The sequence below is a fragment of the Echeneis naucrates genome, chromosome 7 (genome assembly GCF_900963305.1).
Source record: "Echeneis naucrates chromosome 7, fEcheNa1.1, whole genome shotgun sequence".
NCBI lineage: Eukaryota > Metazoa > Chordata > Actinopteri > Carangiformes > Echeneidae > Echeneis > Echeneis naucrates.
This window is the reverse complement of record NC_042517.1, coordinates 14295330-14316329: the sequence shown is the minus strand read 5'-3', so window position 1 is coordinate 14316329 and position 21000 is coordinate 14295330. Positions and strand designations below refer to the sequence as shown.

Below are 21000 nucleotides of genomic sequence, written 5' to 3'. Positions count from 1 at the left end.
CACAGTGCTTTCGGGTACCACTTCCACTCATGTGGCACTTCTACCATACATATTCAGCCATCACAGGCAATTTGGGTCTCAGCATCTTGCCTGAAGACACTTTGACATGCTAACTGGAGGAGCCAGGGATCGAACTATCAACCATCAGTTGAAGACTTGTTGACTCTCCTGAAACACAGCTGCCCCCAAAAAGATTGTTCACCCGAATTGTTTCTCATCAGCCAGTGCTCTGACCCCAACAGTCCCCCAGGCTGTCCAAATATATATGATGAAGGCATTTACTGCCCTCCAGTGGCCCTTGTTAAGGGCAACATTAGCCCGATGGGATGTTGAGGGGTTGATTTAATCTGTCCAGCCTGGTCTCTGCCTTTGTCCTTCTTTTCCCGACCACAGCACTGTAACGTTAGTCTTATCCCAGCCAGTTGCTTTCATAACAAATCATATTTTAATCAATCGATTCCGACTGAAGGAGACAAGCAGATGAAGTTCTGAAGAGACAGTAGTCCCCAGTAGTGTCATTTAGAATCATTTTTAATAAAACACAACCCAATGTACAGATATACTGCTAAAATACAAACTAAATTAAGGCTACAAGATGAAACAATGAAGGACACAATTTAAATGATGGTGCACTTTAGTGGGTCAAATGCATACAAAACACAAACTGTTGGATATCATGAGCATGGAGGTTTCAGGCTCAAAGCTGTTTGCACTGTAGGTGATTCCTATTTGACACTGACAAACATTAAGCAATGAGAAATTATAGTGTAAGCTATTAACAGTAACCTGAGGGGTCTCCCTGCACAGGCACCAGTTACTTCTATTTCTATTTCCTCACCACCTCAGAGAGACAGATATGTTTTACACAGGGGCGGAGTGGGGGGGCTGGTGGGGGGGTCTGTGTCACATAAATGGATCATGCCAGTGGATCTAGTCCCCCCAGTTACTTATATTAAGAGTGTGTTAGAGTAGGATCTGAACAGGGATCCAGTTCCTGTGATCGTATGGGGGAACCTGGCCAAAGACAGACTTCCAGATCAGATCAGATAGATAGATTGACAGATACTTTATTAATCCCGAAGGAAATCTAAACCATCCAGTTTCTGAAGAAAGACACACCCCCACATATCGCCCAAATCAAATTTATAAAGCAACTATACACCATGATATTACCACTCAGCAGGGACACTGATAACCTGACGCGTCCAGCGGTGGTCACACAGTTACACAGCCCAGATGTCCTCTCAGGTACCGGCAGCCCCCGCCCCGCCGCCCGCTCCTCTCCCAGCAGGAGTCTGATGTCGGGGGAGGAGTTTGAGTCGGGACCCACCAAACTTTGAGCCGGAGCCGCCGCGGACGCCACGCCTCTCTGCGCTGTCCTCCCTCCGCGCGTTCACTTCATACCAAACTCATACTTGGCATTCCGCCTCTTTTTTTCCCCTAAAAGTGTGTCAAACAAGATTTTTTATTTTTTTTTTTTGCGGATGGGGGGAGAGGGGGGGTTTCTCCACAAACTGACGATTGAGAAATCAAAAAGGAGCGGAGTGTGTGTGTCGGTGTGAGCGGGGCCGGGACGCCGTTTGTAAGGTGAGTGCGCTCTCAGGCTCTTCTTTGTTGTGTGCACCAACTTTCTGCAGCCGCCGCTCCGCTTCGCCTCGAAGTTTTGGGATTTTTCACATATTTCGCATTTTCCCGCTGCCGCTTCGCTGATTCAGACCCCCGGTGTGTCTAGCGAAGGGACTTCCTCCTTTATTCCCACAGTCAGTCCTGGTCCTGCTGTAAATGAAGGGATTTTTCCAGGCTCCTCCGACTTACTTTGGATTTCTTCTTTTTTTCCCCCCTTTGAGGTATTATTAGCCCGCATGCTAACCAGCTAGCATGTTAGCACAGACCTGTCGGTAACATAACCAGGCGAGGGGCAGAAAATCCACTTTCTCCTTCAGTTTAAAGTCTTTACAGGGTGTTTTTAAAAACAAGGCCTTAGCTGGCTATAAGTCCCCCCTCCCCACCACCATATTGAGGTTTAAAGACAGCTTATCGCCAACTCACAGTTGGCTAAACGACTCCCGGCCGCTGAGTGTGATTTCATTTTTCCTCCTCCACAGATGGGACTAATTTGTCGATGTTGTGAAAGTTTGTGCAGCATGTGAGACTGGTTTTACGGGTTCATCACAAGTCAGGGAAGAAATGAATAAACAACACCTTTGGTTCCTCCCCAACACAATCCGTCTGAACGACCCAAACTAAACTAAGTGGTGTCGAAACGGGACTTTAAAGTGCTTGGAGGGGGGAAAGCGGTACTTTAAATCGAAATGTGATCGGACAGAGTCCACGTCTTGTCGGTGTGTGCTGAGCTCATGTCTTTATTTAGCTCAAAGCGCCGCCGAACACCTGACCTTTTGGGCCTCTGGGGCTGTGTTGAAAAATGGCCTCGCCACATCTGACCTGTCTGAATTGTGTCCTAACTTTAACATGCGGCCCGAGTTGACCTCAGTAACGACTCCGCTGGACTCATGATGGTTTTTTTCCCGAAACCAAAACGTCAGTCATTTTACTACGACCCCCTCCAGCAGGCTTTATGGGGCGCATTCAAATTCAGTATGCATTTATGATTTGTTCATTTTCATTTAGATGCATGTTTATAATTGAGGTAGTAGGCTGGATTGAATTACAGTTATTATAGTGGAGTTGCATATTATTTTCAAACGTGCCTGTAATTGTTGTTGTTGTTTGTTTGTTTTTTTTGTTTTTTTTATTGAGGTTACACCAGATTTGAAATGCATCTCGGTGTATGTGAGTGCCGTTAGTTGGGCTTGCAGTTAATACCTTCCAGACATTTTTATCCGTCTGAAGGTGAACTTTGTGGCTCAGCTGTTGTATTGGATTGCAGTAGCTCTTACAGATGTAGTTCAGCGGCCATTAGGTGTGTAATGGCTTTCAATTTACTGAGAACAATGTGTTTCTGTGGTTGACTTAAGTAATTTCATCGTTATGTTTTTTGACGATACGTTTCCACCATTGATTGTGGTCTCATGGATGGTTCATATATAAACGCAAACACCCCCCCCCCCCAAAAAAAAAAAACAGTAATGAAGTTTGTCTTAATGTTGTTTTTTCTAATTGTTAAATTTTATTTTTGAGTATTAAACCTCACTCCCAAATGAAGTAATACTTCACTTTATTGTACATGATTAGACTCTAGCCATTGAAATTGCCCATTTTAGGATAACCTTGGTGAAATAATGCTGTTAATGAATGAATGGATTTGATTTGTGAGTTGCTCACCCACTTGAAGCTGGGGCCAAGCCACTAACCAGCTCAGCAGATTTCACCTTTAGCTTATCCTCACTTTCATCAGTCCTGCTTGTGCTATTACACATCCTTTGTCATACTAAAGAAAATATTCAGTACAAGATTAGAATTGATTTATACTATACAAATGAATACTATTTCTAGAGTAAATTGATGCTAATGAAAAAAGTAGTAAACAGCACACAGGCTTCAGTCAGTATCAGTCCCTCCTCCTGTCCTCTCTCCTCCTCCCTCCTCTGCTCCTGGGATTCACTTCCTGTATGTTCTTTCAGTAGAGAGGGGAGGAGCTGTTTGGTTTCAGTCAGTAGCCCAGTATCAACTTTTAACTGGCTATTAGCCTAATCAGTGTCCTGCAGATTCAGATGGCTGAAAATATAATTTTTACTTCACCTGGTTCAGTGTCCATGGCAGCCTCTGTTAGTCTGCGTGTTATAGGCAGTGCAGCCACCAACAAAAGAAATCAATGAATAGGAAACAATGTGTCAATTGGAGATATTGTTGTCAATAACAGCAACTAATCAGGGCAACCCTTTGGACAACAGCTTGCTGACTGAGTTCCTGACTTTCCACATAGCCCTTTGTGGGCCAACACACCTCCTCCCCCTGAATATCAAAATGTTCTTTCAGGCTTTGCTCTTTCCTAACCATCTCACCAGGAACCGTCTAATCTCTATGGCAACAGTACAGTCCCGTCAGCAGTGATTGAAACTGGGAAGGCCTTGTGCAGAGTGTGTCCAATAAGCCCACCACAGCAGGGGAAGCGTGGTGACCACACTGATCTTCTGTGGTTCTCCTGTGGCCAGGACCATGTTAGCCACACTCTGGAAAACATTACACACCAGGCAGCACTCATGTTGCATATGTGTACTTGTGTTTGAGTAGACTTGGAGCATCTTCAACAATAGCAAAAGAATGTGTAATTTCCTCATGTGGCCTAGGCAGGCAAGGCTGTGGGCTTCTCAGAAATTCATATGGCTTGAGTGTTGCCTTTTGAAATCCTTTCCCTCGGACACTTGGAAAATGATTAACCGGTTTCATCGTCCCAACTGTAGTCAATTTGTCATCTATCATCTTCCATCTGCTGGTGTAACCTTAATAGCTGCACCAACTGGAATGGTCTTCAGTGACCTCGGCCAGTGTCTTTATAAATTTACAACCTTTTAATGTTTTTCCGTTTTGTTTGTCTGGTCTTGGATGCCTGGGCTATTAATACAACCTGTACTCATGGAAGCTGTAAACAACTTCAGGTGAATCTGATCTCGCTGACTGTCAAGTGTGGAGACATTTTGATTCAGAGAAGTCTATCACTATTCTCAACTGCCCCAAAGATAATCCCAGTCTCATCTGTCAATCACAGTCTGTGTGAAAAAAGATCATCACTGGTCTTGATTTAGCTTCATACAGTAAATTGAATAACCAGTAAATAAAAGCTCTTCATTACACTGGTGCAAATATCATAGAAGTAAAACATTGACTTAAATCTGTCCTGATGATTGCTTTGCAAAACTAATGTTAACATTGGGTTAGATACCCAAATATATTAAAAAGACCATTAGAACTGGAATATGGCATTGCAAAATCTCAGAAGTTTGATTGGGGTTAGGGAATATTGTCACTGTCCAAACCCTAGTGGGTGTGTGAAGCCAGTTGTAAAACCCTTGTTCTCCTCAACCCTGTAATACTCAGTTTTAAACCAAACCATACCATGCAACATTTCATGTGCAGTTCACCTGTGATGAGAGTTCCTTCCGGTCCTATCAGAAATGCCTGTTATTGCCTAAAACATAGTATCTTGTATTGGAGACTAAGCAAATTTATGCACAATTAAAATAGCCTGTATTTTGTTAAATTAAATTTCACGACCAGTAAAAAAAACAAAACAAAAAAAAAACAATTCAATCTTTTATGCTGATCTAAAACATCATACTAAAAACTGCTGTATTACAGGGGTAAAGAATAAATTTTCTGCAAATAGGGTAAAGCATTTAGCAAATTGTTATGCTGGATATAGTCCACTGGAAACATGTTACACTAGAAAGGCCCCCCAGTAAAAAAGCAATATAATACAATATACATTTATTCATACCACACCCATAACAGACTTGTACTGTACAGCTGTCACTTTTTTTTTTTTTTTAAATGCAATGGATATAGATCAGTATCCAATAGCAGTAGTAGTCTGTTGCTGTCATCCCTGCACACCAGGCAATGGCAGTCCACACAAAGCTACTACAAGTTACTCGTCTTGCACTCCACTTCTAGAAAAAATTCAGTACTTAGTATTTACTTTTAAGGTCTCCGGCTATACTGAAGCTTTAGTCTTCTCCTTTTGGACAAAAGTACTCCCAATGAGTAAATGTTCTATCAATGATACGACATTGGACTTTGCTTTGACTTTGTTCCATGTTCTCTGCTGCTCAAAGCCAGTTTCTCCACTTTTCATATTCTGAAATAATAAATGTTAGAAGATGGTCAATTCCAAGTTTAGTTTAAGACTGGCAAACGTTCTCATATGGGTGACATCAAAAAGTTTCAGGGTTTTCATGTTCTTCCCTCTAACTAATTTAAGAAACAAAACACGTTTGTGGGTTGTTATGGGTATCAGTGTCTACTGGTGAATTCCAGATGTTCGTGGTTATGAGAAAAAGTTAAGTTTCTCTATCCACAAGAAGGACTCCAGTTTTTTATTACCAGTTCACGGACTATGCACTTTAGGGTTTGTATATGTTTTAATAGGTGACTTAAAGCTTGACTCTGATTTAAAAACACCCAAGTGACAGCTGCATTCATTTTTGATTGTTAGTGAATGAAATGCCAGTTTTTTAAGTTCATGATCTATCAAAACAAACGTCTCTGTTGCTTTACCATTGTGGTAGATATTGTGGTCTAATGCGTCTTTAATGTGGAAGACAGCCTGTCTTGAAAAAAGGTTATAGAACAAGAATTACTGTTTGTATTATTTTTGTTTTTCATCATGCTCCATGATAGAATTTTAGTTGAATATTACTTTTTTTTTAACTAACTTTAAGAATTCTCAATAATGATCAGTCAAAAGAATAAAACATATTGTTTGTCATTTCAAATTGAGTACATGACCTGTTGTGTGTCTGTAAAAATCTGTACCAAAGAATGATTAGAGACTTGTCCTGTGTGTTCAAGGTGTGTTGTGGCTGGAGCCGTCATCATTGCGTCGGAGTGGAGTTGCCGTGGCAGCCCTGATGGGGCGCAGGAGGAAGGTGGTAATGGAGAGGGACTGGGCGATGGGGCAGACCGTGGATTGGATGGCGACCCTGAGGGAGTGTGGAGTCCAGACATCGAGCAAAGCTTTCAGGAGGCTCTGGCCATCTACCCTCCCTGTGGCAGAAGGAAGATCATATTGTCAGACGAGGGAAAGATGTATGGTGAGAAACACATTTCACACATTTCCATCCCAATGTATTGGTGGTCATCATGGGCTGACTGAAATGGTTTTCCTGGGACTGAGTCACATTATTATTGATCAAGCGAACCAATATGATATTCGACTAATTCCTAATAATTCCTAATAGATTACCAATATCGCTGGTAACTAAGATGGAGTGTGAAGGAATATTTTTAGCATGTATTTCATGCCTTTAAAAATGTAACACCTTAACGCAGATATTCAGAGCCCCTTTTATCTGACATTTGTTGTACTCTCTAAGGACAATTTTACACAAGTAATGTTTCTGCTATTTCAGTAAGATTTTCTTACCATAATAGCATAAATACTGCACTAAGTGAAAGCTTACCATTTCACTTGCAGCTGCTGTAGTATTTGTTACTGGTACTGTTTGTTGCTGCTTTATTTTAACCCTGCTGCTGTTGATGTTTTCTTTATTAGAGTGACTAACTCTACTGGGCATTGAAATATGCCAGTTCTGCTTAATCATTAAAAGATCTCAAAAATCAAACATTTTAGTAAATGGAACGAATTAAAACAAATGTTTGGATGCTATTGCTTTCTGATGTACTGTAGTAGGCCAAAGTGTGTGTGTCATTTCCAGTTGAGTTTTTGTTACACAGCATGTTTTGCTAATGATTTTTGGCTTGCCAATTATCAGTCAATCCAGAGTTGTCAGTCAACCATCCTATTGTCTCTTACTGTTGTCTTTTTCTTCTGCATCTAATCCAGAGGCTAAAGTTGAAATCTATATGTTTGTTTTAAATGCTTGTTGATATTCTTACGGACAAAACAACAAAACATAAAGAGATAAAATCTTCTCTGTAAAGGGCATTGAACCAGAAACATCAATGCTTTACATAAGTTGCTTACAATGGCAGAATCTTAAGAATATAAAAACTGCGTCTCATTGTAGACATAGCTTTATAATTGTAGCTTTAGGGTGAAATCTCCCAAATAATTTGCAGTTTAGATTGCGAGAATAATCTACACATTGTATCTCATATTCTCCATATGCAGAATGTATACTACAACGTACTACGACAGCCAAAGTTTTATTAGGCAATTACGTTTGCCAGGAAATCAGGATGTAAAGTTTACTTATTCCAGAAAGTTTTCATGGTCAATTAAATTACAAAGTCGTGCTATGAACAATGATTTTTATTTATTTATTTTTTTTTTTATTGAAATTTGTTCTCAATACTCATAAACCTGAGTATCTTGCCAACAACATATACATATCACATGCAAGTATCCCATATCCCATATACCATTTGTACATACTGTAGAAATTTCACCCTTTCCAGCACAATAAAAAAACTAAAACTTTATTCCTGGTGTTGTTGGCTCTCCAACGAGCCAACACAAAGGCCTGTAGAGATCTGCTGTGTGCACTTTGTAGCTGGTTTATTGATGCATCTTGTACCAAGTTGATCTGAGGTCGACAGACAGGCAGCAGGGACAAAGGGGTCAAACAGGGGTCAGTGGATGGGACAGGTTGTTATTTCATGTCAGGTTAGGATTAACAAATGTTGATTTTTAGCGTAATTGCTTAGTGATTGCCAATTTGCTCGTTCTTATTGGCCAGTTGAAATGCATAGTCATTGAAGTGCATGCACTGCAGCAATGTGATCTATATGTGTGTTTGTTTTTAGTGGGATCTTTTCAGGGTCCTGCCTTTGAACAGAGCTTTAATGTATTGTGACAATTTCTTCGTACCTTATTGAAGGCCTTGGCTAGCATTCAAAATTCCCAGCATTGCTTTTCTTTTTTTCTTCTTTGGCTGAGAGTTGACATTCCCGCCTGCAGCAGTCTGTCATGCATTTGTGTATGTGTGAGCGTCTGTAGTGAGGGAAACGGGATATGTTATCCCATGCGACAGAAAGGGAAAGTTTGTTTCAGCATTGCGGCATTTTCTCCTTTTGTGGAAATGTGGGCTCACCATGTTGACCACCCCCACTTCCCACTCAATAAACAAGGATGGTCCCACTGTTACACACAGTCACACATTGGAAAGCAACACTGACACTTAGAACATAATACCCTTACTCCATTTAGCCCACCAGCTTCTCTTTTTCAAACTAGTATGTAAGACAACACCTCCAGTTTTTTGTTTAATTCTGCATAAATGATTATTCTCACACCAGAGAACCACTTTTATTATTTTAATTACTGCAAAAACGGCATAAAAAATTGCAGCCCTCAAGGCTTGTCAAGCAGAATAGGCACATCCAAAGCAACATTTAAATGACTGTATACTCCACATTTGCTTTACTATTTTGTGCCCTGAAGTCCTGTAAGTTGTTTTTTTCCCCCTAGGCAGTAGATATAACAGAAATGTTATTGGCAGTTTGCCTGAGTCTATTTTGCTAATGAATGATTGCAACTTGGGCAGCGTAACGGCATAGTGGTTAGTGCTGGGGCCTTTCTGTGTGGAGTCTGCATGTTCTCCCTGTGCCTGTGTGGGTTTCCTCTGGGTACTCCGGTTTCCTCCCACCAAAAGACATGTTTGGGTTCATTGGTGACTCTAAATTGTCTGAGTGTGAGTGGTTGTTGGTCTCTGTCTGTCTCTGTGTGTTGGCCCTGTGATGGACTGGCGACCTGTCCAGGGTGTACACCATCCTCACCCAGTGTGAGCTCGGATTCCAGCAACCTCTGTGACCTGGAAATGAATAAAGCATTCTCATTTACATTTGACCAGAAATGCCATTTGACAAACCATTTGCTCTAAATAAATGTTCATTTAAAACCAGCCAGTATAATATGTTGCTTTGTCTTCATATATGATATCCAATTGAGAAATAGTGGTGGTGTGATGTTTGGTTGACTGGTTTCAGGGGGTTTGTCTGGATTATTTATGCATAAATGCTGATGCAGATGACATCATAGTCAGTTTCTGCATCACTATGACTCGTGTTTCAAAATATGAGATGCATCTCAGTATGCAGCATTAGCTTTTAATGTACTCTTTCTACTTTAACTGGCCCAGTCATCACTCTGCTCAGTCACGTTGCTAGCATGATGTCATCCAGTATTATGGTTTCAAGCACAAGTTCCGAAATTAGGATGATCATCAGACAGATCGCTTGCCCTTGCACTGAGACAGACACGCATTAAACAAAGGCTACTTGTTTTAATAATATCTTACTAACGTTAGTAAACACAAGACTGGACATGGTTAATGAGCATGTGTAAACAAATTGATAAAAGTGCTTTGGCATTAGATACATATCTTGATAATTAACAGTAGATTCGATAGTCTCAGTGTACCTCCCTCTCCTGCGTCACACCCTATCTTGGCCTATATTTATTTGTCTGGTAGAAAAATTGTATTGCAAAAATTATATTTATCAAATAACTGAAATATGTGCCACTCATAAAATGCATGCATTGTCCGCTGCAGTTCTCGTTATCCCTAATTTTATGTTAAAATTTCATCTCAGATTTCACACATTCTCAATGTGGAAGTTAGGGGAGAAACAGACAGATTTGTATGAAATTGTATTTTTAATAGGTCGTTGAAAAAGAAGTTAATCTAGCAATGGAAGTTCTTAACTTATTGATCTGTTCTCATAATAACATGCAAGTTAGATGCTCTGTAGTAAAGGGAACACGTGTGGAGTTCTGAGGAAAAATTATTTGGCCTTTTGTGGTGTAGTGGCAGACTCCAGGAAAGTGCATGTGTCCTGTTTTGGGAATTGGAGCTGACTGCTGTGTCTGAGTCAGCCCCTTTTGTTGATTTTGGGGAATTCTGTGCTCTGGTAAGTTCACAGGGCTGGATTGACTCAGCTTGATGTGACCTAAGTCCAGACAGCATCAGATCACTTCCCAGAAAGCAGGATTGTGGTGATGATGATGTTAGCGCACACATATATTTCATTAATTGATTGCAGCAATGAAATCAGTGTAGAAAATTTAATTTAATTATCTTTGTTGTTACTGACTCATCAGGTTTTCTGATAGTTGTAGGGGGAGGGGATAGAGTGTTACTTGGTTGTACATTTGTTGTTGTTTATATATTTCAAACTGTGTGCTTTCTTTTACTGTTCTTGTCGGTGCTGTACCTGCTGGAACAACAATTTCCCTGACGGAGACCTCCCAAGGGATTAATAAAGTCTATCTTATCTTATCTTATCTTATCTTACTCATCAGTTGAGATTACTTAAATGGGTGATCAGGTGTGGGTTGAAACTGTGGGAGCTAGAGAAAGAAAGCTGACAAGGCAGTTGTTAGTGTCCACATTTTAACTGTATGATGACCTCTATGTTCCTATCACTTAGCAAGTCTGCTCTTAATGTTTAAAATACCATGATTGTCATAAATTTATTTATAAATGCCTTTCAAAGCATTCAAGGACACTTTACAACACAGGTTAAAAACATTGAAAAAGAAAAATCTGATGAAACCGATGAATAGAATATGTTAGTTTAAAAAGATCAGTGTTAAAAGTGGAAAAGGAGTCAATATTATGAGGGTGTATTATACACTCAGCCGCCACTTAATTAGGTACACCTTGCTAGTAAAAAGTTGGACCCGCTTTTACCTCCAGAACTGCCTTAATTCTTCTTTGCATACTTTCAACAAGGTGTTGGAAACTTTCCTCAGTGATTTTAGTCCATATTGATGATGTGGCATGGTGCATTATCCTGCTGGAAGTATCCATCAGAAGATGGGTACAACTGTGGTTATAAAGGGATGGACATGGTCAGCAACAATACTCAGGTAGGCTGCGGTGGTTAAACGATGACCAATTGGTACTAAGAGGCCCAAGGTGTTGTGCGTTTAGAGATGGTATTCTGCATTGCTTGGTTGTACTGAGTAGTTATTTGAGTTACTGTTGCGCTTCTATCATCTCAAACCAGTCTGCCCATTCTCCTCTGACCTCCCACAACAAGGCATTTTTGTCCACACAACTGCCGCTCACTGGATATTTTCTGTCTTTCGGACCGTTCTCTGTAAACCCTAGAGATGGTTGTTTGTGAAAATCTAAGCAGATTCACTCAGACCAGCCCATCTGGCACCAACAACCATGCCACGTTAAAAAAGTCACTTAAGTCCCCTTTCTTCCCCACTCTGATGCTTGGTTTGAACTTCAGCAAGTTCTCTTGACCACTTCTGCATGTCTAAATGCATTGAGTTGCGGCCGTGTGATTGGCTGATGAAGTATTTGTATTAACAAGCAATGAAACAGGCGTGCCAAATAAGTGGCCAGTGAGTGCATGTATGTGTGGGGAAGAGAGACCTTGTGCTAACAGTGTGGACAGTGTGCTGTCTGTAGTCTGTGGGGGAGTCTGGCCTAGTCTCTAATCTCTGGAGGGGTCTGGTCTACTGTCTAGTGGGGTGCCTGCTTTTCCGTGCTGTAGCCCTGTGCATCACTCTACGGAGAGATTAGGATCAACAGTTAACATAGACATGTTCTGGCCAGGAACCGAACCCGTAACCTCCTTTTTGTGGGGCAATAATACAGCAGAAAATAAGTAGATTGGTAGATCAGCAACCTCCAACTGTATTTTTCATTTACATCCTAGTTCATGTACAGTTGCTATATTTTATTACTTGGATATTATAAATATGATAGATATCTACTTAATTTATCCTGAGGGAAATTCACTTGAATGCATCACTCACACAACAAACAATAAGACACACAGAGACATGCTGTCTCAGCTTTACACTGTAATGTGCTTTACTTCCAACATGACAGACACACAGCTCATTTTTGTAGAGATTAGGTGATGAAAGGTTTGCAAACACAAAATAGGCTCAGCAATGGAGAACTATATAGAAATGTATGTTGATACTTGTGGCACATGAGATATTGTGTTAAAACAGCTGGTTAATATCCACACAGCTCCACTTTAGGGGATCCGACTCTGGGTCTTCTGTCCTGAGTCTCTCGTTCACTTGTCCCGTGGCCGCTGCAGTGTGACCGGCCTGAGTTTTCCCCTTTAAGGAGGTGGCCTTGTGGATAATGTGTGACATAGTCAGCACGTAGCCATGTTGTGTTGTGTGTACGCTTGCAGAGAAGTGTGTTTGTCCCTCTCTCCGGTGAATGGTGTGAGAAGTAACGCCAGCTGTAGCCGCCGTAAACTTTATAGTCAGTGTGCTGAAACTCATAAAAGTACTGTGTTGTGATGTTGGAAGGAAGAAAAGAGCTGAATAAAGCCGGTTCAACTACTCCGGCTCTCCTCTTCTGCGTGTGCGAAATTAGCCCAGACTGCTGGTTACCATGGTTACCAGTATCGACGAGTCAAGTAAAGATGAAATGAGATTTAGCTTCAGAAATAGCTACACTAGCATAAGATGAGCTAGCTAAAGTGTGGAGCCGCGACTTAACTCATTAATTCCATTTCTGCCATCATCCTGCATCTATGATAAGACGTACTATCATGACCAGCAGGTCCAGAGATTGGACCCCCAGAGACCCCTCCAGAGCCTAGAGACCAGACCAGACCCCCGACCCACCCAGACACCCTTGCCCCCTGGGCAGCCTTGGTTAATTGGTGACTCTAAATTGTCCATAGTGTGAGTGATGGACTGGGCTACAGCACAGAAAAGCAGTAAATGGCTGGATTATTTGATAACATGTGGACTGTCTTGGTCTGACTCCACGGAGACTAGACTAGAACAGACCCCCTCCAGGGACCGGTTCTTGTAGGGCTTCTTTAACTGAAAGTGTTTTTGAGCTATAAACATGTCTGTCACAGAATCGCATCAGTGTATTGTATAATGACAAGCTACTTTCCTTTCCTGTATTTCCTGGGGGTCTTTTACTTAAGTAATATTTTGACTAAGCTACTTTTATTTGTATTTGACAAGGACTATCTGTACTTTTACTCAAGTCGTGAAGTTGTGTACTCTGTCCACATCTGCATGCTAAATAGTCACATTTAATGTTTCATATTATTCTGGCTTCATTTCAAAAGCAATCTGAGGATGCAAAAGGTATGTACATTACCTTAATTGACAATTATTTCACATCCAAACTTGATCTGTGATTATATTGCAACCTAAAGATACATGTGACAAATTTAAATCCTCAATGTCATTGTGAAGCCTTGGCTGAAAAACACAAAGGACTTTGTACTCTTGCCAGTTTGTTATGATTTATACTAAGAAGATTAACATTGTGAGCTACAAACCAAAAATAGAGACAGTCTGGTGCTCTATGTTGTTGTAGAATTGAGATTTGATTATATTTAGCTGAATGTTAAAGCTGTTGTCATCACCCTCTTTTAGGTTCAGTTCACAAATAAGCTTCATTGTACCAGTATCGATATGAGAATGGTGCCATTAAAACCATGTGAGTGTCTTTTATGACTGAACATGAGAAAAACTAAGGCAGGATCTTTGAACATCCATTTAATTAGCTCTGGGTGCCATCCAGAGAACACTGTCCTGCATCTGAATCATGCATTACTGGATATGGTCTAAAGTGATGGCTGTCATGATCCATTTTCTGTAACTATACCTAAAGTCATTTCAAACCCAGATGATTGCACAATTCAGCTTTTGAATACTTATTTTATCCAGTTTTTACATCATCATAGGAATTAGAGGGCCTTGCAAGCCTCAGCTAGTCATAAATGGTCTCCTTCTGCTGGCGCCCTTTTGTTGACAAAACCACTAAGTACACTATATTATTGTGGATACTGAGGCTAGGCGTAGTGGCTGGTCAGAGTTGAGCAAAAGCCATATTTTGTTGTGATTTTAACAAAAATGTTGAAGCCCTGTGTCCTCATCCAGTGCACAATGCCTGCTGACTACCATAAATTCTCATATAAAGGCTCATTCAAATGATGGCCTTGGGTGAGTCCAGCATGGACAAATGAACAGATGGTCTTGACCTATGAGAACACACCACATGATAGATTCAGGATAATGTACCACAGCAGTACAATAATAATTTCATGGTCACCACTCGAATGTGCTGATCTCCTTTTGAATCAGTATTGGATTTTTTTGTGGAACAAACCAGTGGAGTGCCAGTGGAGGTTAAATCAGCACCAAATGTTAATGCTTTCCTCATGCACTTATGCATGAAACATGCACTATACTTAGCTTAACTTATCCAAACAGCTGCATGTTCTTTTTATCATTTTATTTTAATTATTTCACAATTTTCGGATTTTTATTTTATGCATTAACAGTTCTTACTCTCTGTATGTATTTATTTATGTATGTAAAGCACATTGAATGGCCTTTGTGTATGAAATGTACGATATAAATAAACTCGTCTTGCCTTCTGCATTACAAACCGACAAACAAAGAGAATGATGCCTGACCCTTCATGTGAAAAATGTGTGGAAAGTGTAATTTAGTTCAGTTTTACTGATAGTATGTGTTCAGCCATATTGTACTGAGAGTGGGAATAATGGCTAAATTTAACACCTTACTCTGGCTGTACAGGTGAAATGCATGCTGTGGAAATGGGCATTCGACTGAATTTGTCAAGGAGGAAAAAATCCCCATGAGTTTCTTACTTATCGTATTATAGTGTGCACATTTATGAGTAACTAAAATGCTGTGATTGCAGAAAATATTATACTATAGTGTTTGATCCTTAAATTTCTGAATTCTAGGTCGAAATGAGCTGATAGCTCGGTATATCAAGCTCCGAACGGGGAAAACACGCACGCGCAAACAGGTATGTACAGATACTATAAAGACTTTTATTTAATTTTCCCCTGATGTTTTTGTTTTTAAATTCAGTCAACCCACGTAAGTAATTAATCATGGAGGATGCTTAAAAATGCAAAAAAATTAATTCTGTCAATATGTGTTTCCATCGGGTTCACCCTTACCCCATAGGTGTCTAGTCACATTCAGGTTCTGGCCCGTAAGAGGGTACGAGAATACCAGGCAAGCATCAAGGTGGGTGCCCGCTGAATCGACTCTCCCTTTCCTCTGTAGTCACGTTTCCTCTCCTTTTCCTTCTCTTTTCCTTTCTTTTTCTTTTCATCCTCTCTTTCTTCAGGTCTCTAGTCACCTGCAAGTCTTGGCCAAGAGAAAGTCGCGTGAGATTCAGTCTAAGCTGAAGGTACACGCTCACTGCCTTTGCCATGCTAGCTGCTTTGCTCTGCATGTGCCCCAAGTCCAAGTTAACCATCCGAACCAGGAGAGATGTCTCAGTTAGAACTTCTGACAGCTTCATGCTTCTCCATCAGGGTGTTACAGTACCTGCCTTGACCTACACCTCTGGAAAAAACAGAAAAGGAATATGTGGAACAACACAGATACTGTAACCAGTCACATTTGTGTAGTTTTCTTACGTTTCTGCTCCCAAGGCAGCACAAAATGCAACTTACACAAAACAGGATGTTAGGATGGGGTTCATTAATGTTTTATCAGATTAAAATGGAATTTTGTATCTAGTTTTCTGAATCCTTCAAAATCCCTTAAGAAACCTCAAGCAACTCAAGGCTAAAATAAATTGAACTGAAAAATGGTTCATCACATTTGATTGGCTGAGAAGGAAGAGGCATTAAAGTTTTAGTGGCAGCGTCACAATTTAAAAGTGAGATTATGAACCAACAGCTATAACCTTCCTGTACCCCAAGACCTGCTTCAAATTCTGGTGGTGATTCACCGCTAATGAGCTCTTAAGAACAGTGTTTTATTTATATTTATTTTTCGAGTGAATTATTTCTCAACAGTCTGTTATACCCCATTGAACTACGAAGACTCCAAGTCTGCTTATGGAGTGAAGTGTCTTATCAGGCCATTGATGCCATTTCCATTTGATGATGTGGTGTTGCCACAGTTCCTAAATGAACATCTAATGCAGCAGCACTGGAGCACCTTGAAGGAGAAGTAAAAATCCAGTTTAGGATGATCATTAGTACTAATGATTATACTATCATTAGAGCACTGAATTACTATAATTTAATAGCTGTGGGAATGTGGTGTGGCAGACTAAGGCTTTTAAAACTCACTATATTGTCAGATATTTCATTTGGTTGCTTGTAAGCTTTAAAGTACTAATTTATTTGCTTCCTGTTCATATTTGAAGTGGCATTGCTCAGTATAAAAGGCTGGTTTTGTGTGTTTGTGTATCATACTTGTTTTTGTTATAGTGCATGGCAATTATGTTGACTTTAGAGGTTTGGGGCCTTGGAAAGAATTGCATGACAATCAGTAGCAGGCACTGTTGATCCAAGCATGTAACATGGCTGTAGTGATATGAAGTTCTGCATACAAGCAAGCATTAAAAAGTTGTTGATCAGCCCTTCACCCATGATTTTCAATTTTGTCCTTTACTACATCTCTGATCTCTGCGTTCTTACTCTTGAACATTTCTCTCAGTTCTTTATATCTTTTCTGTAATAGCACTTTTCTCGTGATTTTCCTATTTCCTATATTAAAATCATTTTGTGACATTTTGCACAAAAAGGCATTTAATTTGCTGCTCTCATATATTTAGAAAAGGGTAACTTGATCAGGTTTATTATGCTTCCTTGTATTAGTGTCAGCATTCAACTTTAAGACGGCACACATGAATTGGATGTAGCTTATACTGTTAATGTTTTTTTGTCCCCCCCCCCCAGCATTCACGATGAGGCAGGCTTTTAGTTTAGTCACGTCTTCCAGTTATATGAAGTGGGTTGCAGTATGGTGTTTTCCCCTGTTGCCAAACAGTTGATTCTGTGACCTGCTTTTATTTTGAATGCACTGAAGTTAATTAATATCGTGTCTTTTCTGCCATAGGCCATGAACTTGGTAAGTTTTGGTTATACAATTACAGTTTTTTGCTTCAGGCTTTACGCTTTGTGGTGGGCATCACATTACTGCTAGTCCACAGTGCAGTTCTTCTGCCAGACTCAAAAAATCCTGCTCATTACTCTTTTGTTTTTAGTGGCTTTAGTTAAGTACTGGTGATGGCTCCAGTTAGCTCTCCTAGCCTGCTAGCGTGGTGCCCCTCCTGCTTTGGCAACCTCTTATATCTGCTTTGCACTCTGTCCTGTCTTCCCTTATTACTGCATCATGTTGACATAAGTTGGCTGGCTCCCTGTCTGAACTGGACATGAAATTTTGCTAGGTCTGTAATAACCACTTTTTTTTTTTTTTTTTTTTTTTTTCCCCCTCCACTTTTTCAGGACCAAGCTTTGTCATTGTGTTTCACTTTGTCTTTTTCATTCAGGACCAGGTATCCAAAGACAAGGCACTGCAGACAGTAGCCAACCTCTCATCAGCCCAGATTGTGTCTGCGAGTGTAATGAAGCCCCAGACTCCCTTTCCTCCACCAGTCAGAGTGAGACACAAACACACAGTCAGACATCTGTTTTTTTGTCTTCTGGTTAGAGGTCTGACTAATGGTATCTGCCCTCTTTTTTCCTTTTTTGTAGTTTTGGCCTGGCCCTGTGCCGGGACAGCCCGGACATTCTCAGGAGTAAGTATCGCTGGCAGATTAGTTGGTTTTGTTTGTTTAAAATAGTTTAAATTTTTATGGTTACCCTTGTACAGTGCTTATTTTGAGTTTCTATTCCTCTGGTTACAGCATTAAGCCCTTTGCACAGCCACCGTACACTACCATACCAGCCCCTGTCCCTCCACCTATCAGTAAGTGTGCACACAATCTGACTGATTTGACAAATAATTGTGATTATTGTCTCATTAATTGTCTTTTCCTCATTTCCATGTTTGGCAGGTTACGAGCCCCTCCCACCTCCTCGTCCTGCAGCTATAACAGCTCCAGTATGGCAGGACAGAACCATCGCCTCAACAAAACTACGGCTACTGGAGTACTCTGCTTTTATGGAGACACAGAGAGACAGGGAGACAGTAAAGACATCTAGATCTTTTTTTTTTTTTTATGTGAACTCAACCAAGTAAAATTTGCCTCTCCCTTTTTTCCCATGTTTCTTACCATTCTCTCTGCCCTCCAACAGTACAAACACCTTTTTGTCCACATTGGCCCATCAAACCCGAGCTACAGTGACCCTGTACTGGAGTCCATAGATGTCAGGCAGATTTATGACAAGTTCTCTGAGAAGAAGGGAGGCCTGAAGGAGCTGTATGAAAAAGGGCCACACAATGCGTTCTTCCTCGTTAAATTCTGGGTTGGTACACAAAACTAAGGTTTCCACTGAGACTAGATTTATTTTAATAACCAGGAATAGCATGTGATGCATGATTGAAAATTAGGAACATTTACAGTTTCAGGTCATAAGCAACTATGCCACATGGGGGAAGCAAAGCAAATGTCCGCAGAGCAGGAAATTACTTGTGAGAAACTGATTGATAAGATAATGATTAGATTTATGCCGCTCTTTTCTTAACAGTTAGTGTTACCAACAGGAAAACAGAGCAGCTAAATCTGTGAGACTAGTCTGCCAGTATCTATTAACCCTCCAGTATATTTTATTTGGTGATAAAACATAGAATTCACTTAAGTTCTTTTTATCTCACATGTAACTTGACTTACACATGTAAAATCACAGAAGATTAGGCATTCACTTGATGTATTCAGGAATACACACATAAGATATGTATTTACCGGAAGAGCAGTGGTCTATGGCCTTGTTCATGTCTTTGTCTTTTTATAATTGCGCTTTGTGTGTTTGTTGCAGGCGGATCTGAGCAGTGACATCGAGGAGGGCTCTGGTGCTTTTTACGGTGTGAGCAGCCAGTACAGTGGAACAGAAAATGTCACTATCAGTGTTTCCACAAAAGTCTGCTCCTTCGGTAAACAGGTGGTGGAGAAAGTTGAGGTGAGAAAATCCATCCAGTATTTTGACATACATGGAGTATTTAGTATCAGCCTGTCAACATCAGCTTTCATTGCAATGCATGTGTGTAAACTTCTCCCAATCCAGACAGAATATGCACATATGGAAGGAGGAAAGTATGTGTTCCGCATCCACCGTTCACCTATGTGTGAATACATGATCAACTTTATCCACAAACTGAAACACCTGCCAGAAAAATACATGATGAACAGTGTACTGGAGAACTTCACCATACTGCAGGTATGTGTGTGTGTGTGTGTGTAAAACATTTTTAGCAATGTACCAAAAAAAAGAAGAAGAAAAAAATCATTAGAGAAAAATAATTCAAATATTTTAAAAAGAGGATTAAATGCAAATAATTAAAGTGACGTATCCCAGAGGAGTGGACCCCTTTTGCACCCCTTGCAACCTGGAAACACATAAGCAGTAGAAGATAAATGAATGAAAGGATTTAATTTCTGCCTCCACAGAAAAAGTCCCCAAACGGGAAAGATTTGTGTTAACAGTCTCTTAAAGTCTGTGATTTTATTCTTATATTTATCTGAAAATTGCTGCAGCTGAACAATCTCACCAGATTAGTTGCCCAATTTTTTTTTTTTTTTAATTTTTACTTCTTTTTTTTTTTTTTTTTTATTTCCTTCATTACCTTTGGACTTGTGTTTGTTGACATGTTATTTACCATTTACCCTCCACTATATGCTCTTCTCTTCCCAGGTGGTGTCCAACAGAGAAACTCAGGAGACTCTGCTGTGCATCGCCTTCGTGTTTGAAGTGTCTACTAGTGAACACGGAGCACAGTACCATGTTTATCGACTAGTTAACGACTAGCAGCACGCGTGTGCATGCAGAGACTCTTCACAGACTTTCTGATGCATAGACCATAAACACTATTTCCAGCTTGAACACACAGAAACTCCACTCCTCTAAACACTCTCTTCTTTTAACAGACCAACAGTCCCACTGTAGTCACACCTGTTGTTTGTGTATGCATCCCCATCGCTGTAAACAAGGCCCAAATCTCTCTACATCCCATTTTTCAACTTGTGAAACTGTGCAAACTTGTGCAAATCTCTCATTGCCACCTCCACATATCATAGTTTACTTAGAAGTATTAGAATAACAGAATAAAGAAACACATAAAAAAGAAACAATGAAATAAGTGCTAGAGTTAACTCTATTAAAAGCTTAATAAGTGACATTATTCCATAACATACAATAGGATACCATGTATCTGTGATGCACTAAAAATGAATCGTATTCATTTTTGCAGAATTTTCATGCACATGCATATGTCATAGGTGTGACTGATGTGAGACGAGTTTGAATATAGGTTGTCAAACAGATCATTTAATCAGTGTTAATGTAACTCTTCCACAATGACTATTTCTTTACAGTTTATATTGTCTCTGTAGGTAATTGAATGAGCCTATAATATATCTTCTATCACTGCTTCAAGTGGAGTCGTGATCTTCACTTTGTTTAATCAAAACTGTTAAGGAACGTGTGACACAAGGAATGAGTGGGCCTCTTTTCAGAATA

At 40.2% G+C, this 21000-nt stretch overlaps 1 protein-coding gene across 1 annotated transcript; it reads left to right on the top strand.

The window, feature by feature from the left end:
* Nucleotides 1-1163: 1163 nt before the first annotated feature.
* Nucleotides 1164-20311, top strand: tead3a (TEA domain family member 3 a). Its single transcript, XM_029505449.1, has 14 exons — nt 1164-1318; nt 6472-6713; nt 15316-15380; nt 15545-15607; nt 15711-15773; nt 17441-17452; nt 17874-17984; nt 18079-18122; nt 18231-18292; nt 18381-18514; nt 18622-18792; nt 19303-19443; nt 19549-19701; nt 20176-20311. The coding sequence occupies exons 1-14, from the start codon at nt 1164-1166 to the stop codon at nt 20287-20289; spliced, it is 1530 nt and encodes a 509-aa protein (XP_029361309.1). The 3' UTR covers nt 20290-20311.
* Nucleotides 20312-21000: the final 689 nt, after the last annotated feature.

Excerpts from the sequence above, each read along its gene's own strand:
- tead3a (XM_029505449.1), top strand. The coding sequence starts at position 1,164 with ATGATATTACCACTCAGCAGGGACACTGATAACCTGACGCGTCCAGCG. Across the intron at positions 1,319-6,471 it reads ATGTCGGGGGAGGAGTTTGA|GTGTGTTGTGGCTGGAGCCG; the intron begins GTCGGGACCCAC and ends TGTGTGTTCAAG. Across the intron at positions 18,515-18,621 it reads CACAGAGAGACAGGGAGACA|TACAAACACCTTTTTGTCCA; the intron begins GTAAAGACATCT and ends GCCCTCCAACAG.